The sequence below is a fragment of the Acinonyx jubatus genome, chromosome B3, assembly GCF_027475565.1.
Source record: "Acinonyx jubatus isolate Ajub_Pintada_27869175 chromosome B3, VMU_Ajub_asm_v1.0, whole genome shotgun sequence".
NCBI lineage: Eukaryota > Metazoa > Chordata > Mammalia > Carnivora > Felidae > Acinonyx > Acinonyx jubatus.
This window is the reverse complement of record NC_069386.1, coordinates 29,037,939-29,050,779: the sequence shown is the minus strand read 5'-3', so window position 1 is coordinate 29,050,779 and position 12,841 is coordinate 29,037,939. Positions and strand designations below refer to the sequence as shown.

Genomic DNA, 12,841 nt, shown 5'->3' with positions numbered 1-12,841 from the left:
TTGGTTGCTTTCCAGTGCCTTTAAATGGTTCAGTTATATAGTTTGTCTAGCTTTCATAGTTGTGTTTGGCACGAAGAGGATTAATTTTGATGTAGGCTACTTTGTCCTGGTAGTAACTTGTAAGTCCAAATAAAGATCCAAACACACATGGAACATTTACCAAAATTGACACATGCAAAGCCATTAAACAAATTTCAAAAATTCAGATGATTGAACTCTTTTTGTCTTGTTGAACACAGCAGAATTATGTTAGAAATCAATTAAAAAAGATAGCCATATACTTCAACAAATGGTGTTGGGAAAGCTGGACAGCAAATTGCAGAAGAATGAAACTGGACCACTTTCTTATACCATACACAAAGTTAAACTCAAAATGAATGAAAGACCCATATGTAAGACAGGAAACCATCAAAATCCTAGAGGAGAAAACAAGCAACAATCTCTTTGACTTTGGCCACAGCAACTTATTTGACATGTTTTCTGAATCCAGGGAAACAAAAGCAAACATGAACTACTGGGACCTCATCAATAAAAGGCTTCTACACATTGAAGGAAACAATCAATAAAACTAAAATACAACTGATGGAATGGGAGAAGAGATTTGCAAATGACATATCAGATAAAGGGTTAGTATCCAAAATCTATACAGAACTTATCAAACGCAACACCCAAAAAAATAAATAATCCAGTGAAGAAATGGGCAAAAGACATGAATGACACTTTTCCAAAGAAGGCATCCAGATGGCTAACAGACACATGCAAAGATGCTCAACATCACTCATCATCAATGAAATACACTTGTCAGAATGGCTAAAGTTAACAACTCAGGAAACAATAGATGTTGGGGAAGAGGCAGGGAAAGGGGAACACTTTTGCACTGTTTGTGGGAATGAAAACTGGTTTAGCTATTCTGGAAAACAGTATGGCATTTCCTCAGAAAGTTAAAGATAGAACTACCTTACAACCCAAGCAATTGAACTACTAGGAATTTATCCAAAGGATACAAAAATGCCGCTTTGAAGGGGCACATGCACCCCAATGTTTATAGCAGCACTACCAACAGTAGCCAAGTTATGGAAAGAGTCCACATGTCCAGTGACTGATGGATGGATAAAAAATACGTGGTATATATACACAACGGAATATTACTCAGCTATCAAAAAAAATGAAATCTTGCCATTTGTAACAACATATATGGAACTAGAGTGTATTACAGTAAGTGAAATAAATTAGAGAAAGACCTATGATTTTACTCATATGGAATTTAAGAAACAAAACAGAGTAACATAGGGGAGGGGAAGAAAAAAATGAAGTAAGATAAAAACAGAGAGGGAAGCAAATCATAAGAGACTTAAATATAGAGAACAAACCGAGGGTTGCTGGAGGGGAGATGGGTAGGGGGGATGGGCTAAATGGGTGATGGGCATTAAGGAAGGCACTTATTGGGATGAGCGCTGGGTGTTATATGTAAGTGATGAATCACTAAATTATCCTCTTGAAACCAATACTACACTATATGTTAACTACTTGAATTTAGATTTAAAGAAGTAAAAGGATAGCCATATAAATCTCAGATTTTTGAAATTTTGGAATATATTTCTGAATAATCCATGAGTCAGAGAAGAAATCACCATGAAAATTAGAAAATGAAAATGCGTATTTAAAATCTTATGGGTTTAAGGTTAATGCTGTGCTCTGAGAAAAGTTTCTAGCCTCAATTGCATATATTAGAAAAGAAGAAAACGTAAAATCCACATTTTTTGCCTGTCTCCAGAAGTTAGAAAAGAACAGGTTAAATCCAAGGAACATAAAAAGAAAGAAAAAGATATAGGTGATAACTGAGAAAATCAATAGAGCCAAAAGATAATCTTTCATATAGACTAACAAAATTTCTAATATTGATAAAAAAAGGGGAGACAAAGCATAATACCAAGGTATTACATAAGACTATTGGTAGAAATCCCATGGGTATTAAGAAGATAATAGGATATGATGAACAATATTATATACTAAATTTACAAACTTAGAAGAAATTGACAAATTTCTTGACAAACACTATGTAAGCAAACTTACATGGCGAGAATTAGAAAAACATGAAGGAACTTAGTAATTTTTTTTTAAATGTGAGTCTATAATTAAACCTTTTTTTGCAAAGAAAATCCCTGGTCAAGATGGCTTCACCTATGAATTCTTCCAAATGTTTAAGGTAAAAATAACAGTAATCACATAGAAACTCTTACTGAAAATGAAAAAATGGAGCTTGTTTTATGATGCCAGCATAACCTGAATGTCAAAACCTAGCAAGGATATTATAAAATAGAACATTTTCTCTTAAACACTGATATAAAAATTATAAACAAAATGTTAGTGAATTAAATATAGTGATAAACAAAAATGATAACACATCAGTCAGATGGGAATAAATCTGGTGCTTTTCAATTATTGGTTACATTAATTTGTATTTAGTGCTACTTTATTAATGACATTTATAAAATTTTTAAAAATGTACAAGTTCTTGGGTGTAAGAACTATGATAATGAAATACAGTTTTCAATTTTGTGTACTTCTAAGATTATTCTGAATGTTTAGACACTCTCTGACAGTTTAATTACATAATTTGATATTTTCAATAAGCATTCTTCATTATGGGATGGTTTTTCAATATAGTTTTTATTGAAAGTTCCTTAAGAAGGTAATTTGTTCATAGCTAATTTCTTAGAGTCTAAGAGACCTATGTTATAGTTTCTATTTTGATATACTCCTCTTTGACTTGCTTCAATCATTTCGCTTTTTTTTTTTTAATTACATGACAGTGTTTGTGTTGGCCATAAAACTGGTTATGGAGTAGGTCCAAGTGTTAAGCACTATTTCTATAAGGAAACTTTGAAAGAGGAGTGTTTTTCTTTCCTTTAAAAAGTGAAGTTATTAATCATACTGCTCCTCAGGGTGAGCCTGTTAAATTAACTGGAAACTAAACTCTTTTATTAAACTTAATTTTGGTATGTGTGATTTTTATTAGGTTGATTATATATATTTTTAATTTATATATATATGTATATGTATATACACATATATATATATTTAAAAGACAAATGTAATGAGAAATTTTTGAAAGTTAAATACGGAAGAAAATCGATCTCAGATTGGGTAGGATATGATTTAATTTTAATTTAATTTAATTTTAATTAATAATATTTTGTTGTTTACCATAATGATATTGCTATATTTCGTAAAAAGTCCTTTTAAAGACACATACTGAATATTTGCAGGAGAAATGATAATGATGTATAGGATTTGTTTTAAAATCTTTCAGAAGAAACAATAGGGAAGGGGAACTAGATGAAATAAGAGTGGCAGAATACTGATAATTATTGAAACTGGATAATTGTAACATGGGGTTCATAATACTATTTTATCTATATTGTGTATTTTAAAATCTTCATGATAAAAAGTTAAAAAAGCACAAGACAAATTTAAATGTTGTTTTCCCTTAGAGATTTCAAAGTGTACACCTTTGAAAGAAAAAGTTCTAGGTCTTTTTTTCTTTTTATTTTAAAATATACAGTACTAATATAGTCACTGCATTTTATTAAAATTTTTTTAATGTTTATTTATTTTGAGAGAGAGGTGAGCACAGGGAGGGGCCAAGAGAGGCAAAGAGAGAGAGAATCCCAAGGAGGCTCTGCACTGTCAGTGTGGAGCTTGACGTGGGGCTTGGACCCGCGAACCATGAGATCATGACCTGAGCCAAAACCAAGAGTCAGACACTCAACTGACTGAGTCATCCAGGTATCCCAACAGTCATTGTATTTTAAAAAATAGGATAATGAGTTATTCCCAGTTATAAGAACCAGTATTTTATAAGTATTCTTTTTCCCTTGAAATAATATTCCTTTCCTTTAGTGAATCATTTGGTGGTATGGTCTTGATACTCATAAAAAATGTAGTTTTCATAGTGATGTAAGTTTTTAGTTTTACAGAAATAAGTCTGAGAAATCAGCTTACTTTTTCCTATGAAATTTTTTGCTTTTAATTCTTATACCAAATTTGTTAAGATAAAATTCATACCATTCAATTCATCTATTTATAATTCATCTATTGTTAGTATATTAACACATATATAGTACCGTAATCACAGTCAATGATAGAACATTTTCATCACCTCAAAAATATATGTCTTGGCAATGATTTTTTGGATTTGACACCAAAGAAAAGCAACAAAAGCAAAAAACAAGTGGGACTGCATCAAACTACAGAGTTCTGTACAGCAAAGGAAACCGTCAACAAAATGAGGAGGTAACCTATAGAATGGGAGAAAATACTTGTAAATCATGTATCGGATTGGGGTTAATATCCAAAATATGTAAAGAACTCATACAACTCTTTAGCAAAAAACAAACAATGTAGTTAAAAAATTGGAGAGGTTCTGAATAGACACTTTTCCAAAAAAGTATCCAACTAGCCTCAGGTACCTGAAAAAGTGCTCAACATCGTTAATCATTAGGGAAAGGCAAATCAAAACCACAATGAGATATGACCTTACATCTGTCAGAATGGTTGTCATCAAATAGACAGATAACAAATGTTGGAGAGAATGTGGAGGAAAGGGAACCTTTGTACAGTGTTGATGGGGATGTAAATTGGTATAGCCACTATGGAAAACAGTATGGAGATTCTTCAGAAAATTAAAATAGAATTGCCATATGATCCTGCAATCCCACCTCTGGGTGTGTATCCAAAAGAAATGAAAATACTAACATACCTGCTTCTTGTTCGTAGCAACATTATTTACAATAGCCAAAACATAGAAACAACTTAAGTGTCTATTGGTCAATGAGTGGATAAAGAATATGTGGTGTATATATATTTGAACGTTGCTAAGAGAGTAAATCTTAGAAGTTCTTATCTCAAGAAAAAACATTTGTTAACTGTGTGAAGTGTTGTATATTGACTAAACTTACTTTGGTAATCCTTTCCTGATATATGCATATATCAAACAATATGTTGTACACCTTGAACTAATACGATGTTATATGTCAGTTATATCTCAGTACAACTGGAAAAAAAAAAAAAGAAACCTCATATCCTTTACTTAACACCCTTCTAACCCTGCATCTCCCCATCCATTATTAGTATGTAATACTGTGATTATATTGTATATAACCATTCTGATAGGTATAGAGTGATATCTCATTGTGGTTTTTAATTTGCATTTCACTAGTGGCTAATGATGTTGAATGTCTTTTGTTTACTTCTTTGCCAATTGTATATACCCTTCATTGTAGTGTTTCTTCACATCTTTTGCCCATTTTCTAGTTGGATTGTCTGTAATACTGTTGAATTTTCAGAGTTCTTTATATATTCTAGACATCATTGGATATTTCCTACAAGTCTGTTGTTTATCTTTTCATTGTCTTCATAGAGTCTTTTGCAGGGGAAAATTTTTCAATTTTGATGAGGTTTGTGAGGGTTTCCTATGGATCATGCTTTTGGTGTCAAGTGTAAGAACTCATTGTCTAGCCATATGTTCGAAAGATTTCTTGGTTTTTTTTTTTCTTCCTAGGTTTTATAGTTTTACATCTTAAATTAGTGATACTTTTTGACTGAATTTTTGGGCGAAGTGTGAGTTTTAGATGGAGGTTTACTTTTTTGCCTTGGATGTCTGGTTACTACCACCATTTGTTGGAATTTCTCTTGAAATTTTATCAAAAATCAGTTGGGCATATTTGTGTGGGTGTATTTCTGGGTTTTAAAGTAGTCTATTTCATTGATCTGTGTGTCTGTTGTTCCACCCATACTGTACTTTCTTGATTAATCTCACTCTGTGGTAAGCCTTAAAACATTGAATGGAGTGATTACTTTTAATTTATTCTTTTTTAAAGAAAATTGTTTTTAGCTCTTTTAGGTTTTATGTCTTTCTATATAAATTTTAGAGTAAGCTTTTCTAATGTTCAAAAAAATGTTACTGGTATTTTGATAGAAATTACATTATGCTGTTGATCATTTTAGAAAGAATTGACACTTTTATGATGCTGGATTTTCTAATCATTTTTTAATGAACATGGTATGTCTTTCAATTTATTAGGTCTTCTCATTTTTTAATCAGCCTTTTGTAGTTTTTAGGATACATATTCTGTACCTTTTTTCTTAGACTTATTACTAAATATTTTATTTTCTTTAGTGCAATCATAAATTGTTTCAATTTGTTTTCACATGTTCACTGTTAGTCTGTATAAATGCAGTGCATTTGTGCATTGACTTGTATCCTACAACATTACTGAATTTATGTAATAATTCTGGAATTTTTATGTAATTCCTTGGGATATTCTATGTAGACAATCATGTCATCTGAAAATGGGGACAGTTTTACTTCTTCTTTTCCTTCCCCCCATCCCCACATCCCCACATCCCATGCCTTTTTGCACTGTCTAGGACTTCCGGTACTATGTTGAAGAAGGATGGTGAGAGGAAACATCCTTTTCTTGTTCTAGAGCATGGGGAAAATTATTCTTTCATTCTTGCACCATTGAGTATATGTTAGCTATAGGTTTTTTGTCGATGCTTTTTATTGAGTTGAGTAAGTTCCCCTATATTATAGCTTAATAAATTTTTGTCAAGAATGGATATTGGATTTTGTGAAATACTTTTTCTGCATCAGTTGATAGGATCATATGATTTTACTTGTATAGTCAGTGGACAGTAGTGAATTACGTTTTTTTTTGAATGTTGAACCAGGTTTGCATACTTGTAATTAATTCTACTTGGTCATGGTTTGTAATTCTTTTCATACATTGCTGGATTTGATATGCTGATATTTTGTTGAAGATTTTTATATCTAAATTCATGAGAAATATTGTTATTTAGTTTTATTTTTATGTACTGTCTTTGTGTGTTTTTGTACCAAGGTAAAACTGGCCTTGGAACTTGGGAGGTGTTCTCTCCTCTCCTATTTTCTGGAATAGTTGTGTAAAATTTTTAAATCCTTTTAAAAGTGTTGCATAGAATTTGCCAGAGAAACCATCTGGGCCTGGAGGTTTTGAGTGGGGAACTTTTAAAAAGTTCAAATTGAATTCTTTAATAATCATGAGACTATTCAGATAGTCTGTTTTCATTTTGGTTGAGTTTTATAGTTTGTGTTTCTTATAGAATTGGTTCATTAAACTTTATTTTATAGAATGAATATGGTCTGTGATACTGAATGTTCTATATATATTTGAAAAAAAAAGCATTTTACTGTTGAATGGACTGTTTTGTATATGCTATTATATCAAGTTGGTTGATTGTATGTTCAATTTTTCTATATACTTGCTGATTTTCTGTCTAGTTCTATCAGTCCCTGGGAGGGAGTTAGAAGTCCACATTTGTAATTGTGTATCTTTCTCTTTCTCATTTCATCCTTATCAGTTTTTTTTGCTGTGTATCTTGAGTTTATATTGTTCGGTGTATACATATTTAGGGGTATATATCTTCACTGTGCAATGCTTTTATCATTATATAATATGTTTTTGTTTCTTTAGTAATTTCTTTGCTCTGAAGTCTACTTTATCTGATAATAATATATCTACTCCTGCTTTCCTCAGTATTTGCATGGTGTATCTTTCTTGCTTTGAACTTACATATGACCTTGTATTTAGGTGAATACAAGTATTTAAGTGAATTTCTTGTAGATAACCTAGACTTCAATTGTATTTTTTTTTTTTTTTTTTTTAATATTTGAGACACAGAGCACAAGTGAGGGAGGGGCAGAGAGAGAGGGACAGAGGATCCACAGCAGGCTCTGTGCTGACATACAGTCAAATGTATGCTATTAGTACTAGGATAGAGGAAAGAACTTGGATTTTTGAGGTAGGCCTGTGTTTGGATTCTGAAAGATGGGGGTGGAGGGCAGTTTTTGTGTAACCACTGGGACATGAACACCAGAACCAATTTGCCTAAACTTGCATCTTGGCTTTACCTTTACTGGGTGTGTGACCTTGGGGAAATTACTTAACCTCTCTTTGTCTCATTATTTTCAATGATACATGGGGTAAGTGAAATGACAAATGATAAATTTTATCAATGATAAAATTGGGATGATAGTATTGGTATTACAGGGTTGTTGTGGAGATTGAGAGTTACAATATGTAAACACTTGGAACAGTGCTAGCACACAGTACACACTATATAAATGTTTATTATTACTTTCTGACTCTGTGGCCTATGTCAGTCTTAATCTGAATCTCAGTTTTGTCATTTGTAAAACATGGAAAATCATACCAACCCCACAGTGTACTTATATTAGACATTACATATGCACATACACACACTGCATCTTGTATAGTTAGTGTCATGTTTATATATTAGTTACACTTAATACGAATTTGATTAGAAAAAGTTTTTATTTTATAGGTTTTGAAAATTTTTATCATCTAAAGAAATCTTGATTTATTTCCTTCCCTCAATTGCATAGAACGGAAAGATGCTGAAGGATGGGAGACTGTTCAGAGGGGAAGGCCTGTTCGCTCACGATCAACAGCAGTGATGACAAAAGTTTCAGTAGCAACAGAAACATTAAGGTCAAAGGATGACAGTGATAAAGAAAATATACAACTTTTACCTGATGAAAGCATTGAGAAAGGTGAATTTGATGGAGATGGACCTTCTAATACTATAGAATCTCGGTCCAAAGACTCATTACACTCTTGTGACCATCCTCTTGCTGAAAGAACCCAGGTAGTACATTCTGAAAATCCTTTTACTACATTTTTATAAGTGATATGTCTATGCCGGAATGTCTTATTTTCCTATTTTATTTTTAACTTTTTATTGTAAAAAAATTCAGATCTCCAGAAAAGTTGCAAGAATGAACAGTGAACTCTCCTATACTCTTTACCTAGATTCACAGATTAACATTTGCCTCATTTTTTCTTTTTTCTTCTTTATTCATACTTATATGTCACACACATGTATACTAAGCAGTATGCAAACGCCATAACCATTTACCTGCATTATAGCATGTATCTACAAAGAATAAAGAAACCCTTAACCATTTTAATTGTAAAATTCAGGGAATTTTATATCTATATAGTATTTTCCTCTAATTTATAATTCATATCCATGTACCAGTAATTTCTTCATAGAATTTTTAAAATTTATTTATTTATTTTGAGGGGGGAAAGGGCAGAGAGAGAGAGGGAGAGAGAGAGAACCCCAAGCAGACTCCACACTGGTAGTGAGGCAGGCGCCTGATGCGGGGCTTCAACTCATGAACCGTGAGATCATGACCTGAGCCGAAGTTGGATGCTTACCCAACTGAGCCATCCAGGTGCCCTTTCATCATAGAATTTTTTCTCTGAGCAGAGATCCAATCTAGAATCACACATTATAAATTCAGCTTTGTTTCTTTAACATCTTTCATCAGGGACAGTTTTTCAGTTTATCGTTTTTCATGACATTAATGTTTTTGAAGAATACATTGCATTATTTTTTTTGTAGAATATCCTTTAGTTAGTTTATTATCCAAGTTAGCTTATGCATTTTTGACAGAAATAAAGTGATTGGCCTTAGTGTCACATATTAATTTTCCCAACTTTGTTGTTAATTTGAATTACTTGGTTTAAATGGTGGTCTGCTGTTTCATTTGGAGTGTTATTAAAAATGTTGATGAAAGTAAGGATCATTTTGAACTTGCTCTCCTTTTATATCCTGCAATTCAAGTGTATAGTCATTTGCCAATATTTAATGTAATTCTTTAAAGATGATATTCAGTATTTCTGCTGTTAGTCCATTTGAAATTTATTTTACTTATTTGATGAAGGAATGCATTTTTTAGATATTTGTTTACATGAAAATATATGTTCAATAGGCATAATTTTATGCAAAATGAAACATAAGAGATTCTTTATATGATACAGGGACTAAGTAAAAATTTGTAAAATAGTTACATTATTTCTCAGTTTAGAATAGTATTTCTGCTTTAAAGTTTTCTCTTTTTACATGTAGGATATTTGTTTTTATTGGAAACTGTACTCAATTTCCATGTTTTTCTTCTTAATGATGATAATGGCTCTTAACTGTACATTGTTCCTGATGTTCTGTAACTCCTTAATGTATGTATGTTTTATGCCCATGTGAGAGTGGAAGCTCCTTGTGAGCGGTATCTTATGTTGCCTTTAATCTACTGCATTATGGAGCAGAATCCTAGACACAGGAAATAATCAGTATTTTTGTTGGTTATACTTTTCAGAAACTTTTTAATGTAGGTAAAAAATCTTTTTGTATCACTTAACAGACCTGTAGCATTTTTGCTAACATATATTTTAGCTATAAAACTTAACAATATAAAAATTACATTCGTTTTGGGTAATGAATAAACTTACATGATTTGGGATTTTAGGAATAATTCATACATACAACTTTTGAGTAATTTAACTATTGCTAAAATATTCCCATATAAAAAGTTCACTGCTCTTGGTGTCCAAGCTAATGATAATATTTGTTTTTTCCACTGTCATTCTAAAAATGGAAATAGCATATTGTATATTTTTTCAACATTATAGTTTAGCTTTGATTTTACTGTATAAATGATACTGATTTTTTAATAAACAGAGTTGACTATATTGTAAACATCAGTAATGCCAATATAAATATTGCCAAGAAGATTATAAACTATGGTGAATGATGTATAGATAATGTTGATAGTGATATAAACAATGAGATACAATTTAAATAATACCTACACTAAAATCAGTGCTTTGGGACACTAAGTTTTGACCAATAGTAGAATTTTTAAAGTAGTTTATAAGACTTGACCAAGTTTCATATTTATATAAATAATTAATCAAATTGGGAGCTTCATGGCCACTGCAATATTTATCTAATGTTTATTTAAATAGTGATGTGAGTGGGTTTGAAATTCACAATTTTAGATTTTAGTTCTACTTGTAGCTCATTACTCTGAGTATAATTGGAAAACACAGCACCATTCTTTCTGTACTCTGTTACAAAGTGGAAATAAAGACATGTTTCTATTTACTAAACTAGGAGGTTTTTAAAAAATGGGTATTTGGCTTAAGACAGTACTTTATTTGACTTAGATCATTTTCCTATTTTTGTTGGTTATGTGTTAAATATTTCTAAAGGGTAATGGGGGAGGATATTGAAATCTAAATAGGAATTGCTTGCTCAGATATACTATACTTTTTATGGTGTATTTTCTCTTTTAGATCTGAGAATTGGTATTGTGTACCATGTGGGTTTACATGAAAGATACTTTGAGGTTTGTTAATGTTATCTTAAGAGAGCAACTGTCTTGTTATGAGTAAAATGCCCTGAAAGTATATATTTTGGTGAAAAGTGCCTTCATTTGATATTAGACAGACAATCTTTGCAAAACCACATAAATACCTTTAGTTATTTGAATATAAGACAAACTATTATACTTGTGACTAGAATTTCTTTTGTGACGTATATAAAGTACTCATCAAGAATCAGCCTACTAAAAATAAAAATGTAATTACAATATAGCTTAATAAAGCTAAGCTTTCATAAAGCATTTCAGGTATTGCCCTGTACGTAGTAGGTGTGCAAATAAAATTTGTTCTGCTTAATGGTATTTTTTTTCCTTACACTTGAAACATAGAAAAAAGACGAGTGAGTCGTCAGTCAGCCAGTCAGCTACTGCTTTAGTTGATAGGTGTATTATAATCATTTTTTCTACAATGGAGTAGTTTGTCTGATTCATTCTGTAAATGTGTTTTGTTAGTTCACAGTGAATACATTGGATGATGTCAAGAGCTCTCGCAGTAGTACTTTACAAGACCATTCTCTGCGAACTTCTGAAATACCTGCTGTTCACATTGATACAGAATGTGTTTCAATTATTCAGCAAGCTGATATGCCTCCTTTGCAAGCAAATGACATATTTTCAGCAGAGAAAGCAGGGATAGAGAGTGAAATGGACCCTTCAGATATTTCAAATGTGAGTGCTGCTAACTTGGTAAGAACAACTTATCAGAATTCTGGGTAAATATATTAAAGAGGCATAAAACTTTAATAGTAATAAATTGTGTTACTTTACACTTTATAAAGTATTTTGTACATGTTATTTCTTTTTAATATTTTATTCTTATAGCAAGCTTTGAGATGCTTCTCATTTTGTAGAGGATGAAAATAAGATCGCTAAATAACTGTTGCTAAAATCATTCATTTTGTGATTTGATCAAATGTTTTTTAGTCTGGCATTAAGAAACTAAACCAGTAACAATAAAGTCTTCCATGCAACATCTAGCACTCTGATGGATGGAAAATGTTGCCTACTGGACTTTTTAAAAATTCTCTTAATAGAGTTCTTTAGATAGCCTCTGTCATTTGCTTGGAGTTGGTCTTCAAGATGAAATTTATTTACCATCCCTATTGCAGAACCTTTAAAAATGTGTTGATTTGGAATTACAGTTTTATGCTTTTAGATGACTACTTATTTGTCCTCATGTCTATTTCTCACTTTAGTAGTAAGATATATGACCTGAGGATAATCCAGAATGGGTTATTCTAGTATAAAAGTAACTTTCAGAAGAAATAGGCACACACAAAAAATTACTGAGAAAAATCATTCAAATCTTATTTTACTTTATTTTTATTTATTTTGAGAGAGAGAGCATGCACGTGTACAAGTGCGGGAGAGGCAGAGAGAGAGAGAGAGAGAGAGAGAGAGAGACCCAAGCAAGCTCCGCACTGTTGCAAGGCTTGATCTCACAAACCATGAGATCATGATCTGAGGTGAAATCAGTCATATGCTTAGCCGACTGAGTCACCAAGGTGCCCCATCAAATTTTATTTTTTAAATGGCCACCGTATACTGTAC

The 12,841-nt window shown here is 31.7% G+C and overlaps 1 protein-coding gene across 5 annotated transcripts in view; it reads left to right on the top strand.

Moving 5' to 3' along the window:
• The window catches only part of SCAPER (S-phase cyclin A associated protein in the ER), a 505,210-nt gene that overhangs the window by 104,748 nt on the left and 387,621 nt on the right, over positions 1-12,841 (top strand). For 4 of the 5 annotated variants that reach the window (XM_053223692.1, XM_053223689.1, XM_053223690.1 and 1 more), the window contains 2 exons: positions 8,450-8,712; positions 11,744-11,977. In XM_053223692.1, coding sequence (XP_053079667.1) covers positions 8,450-8,712; positions 11,744-11,977 — 497 coding nt within the window. The remainder of the gene's footprint in view (positions 1-8,449; positions 8,713-11,743; positions 11,978-12,841) is intronic. The other variant, XM_053223691.1, reaches the window with a different exon arrangement.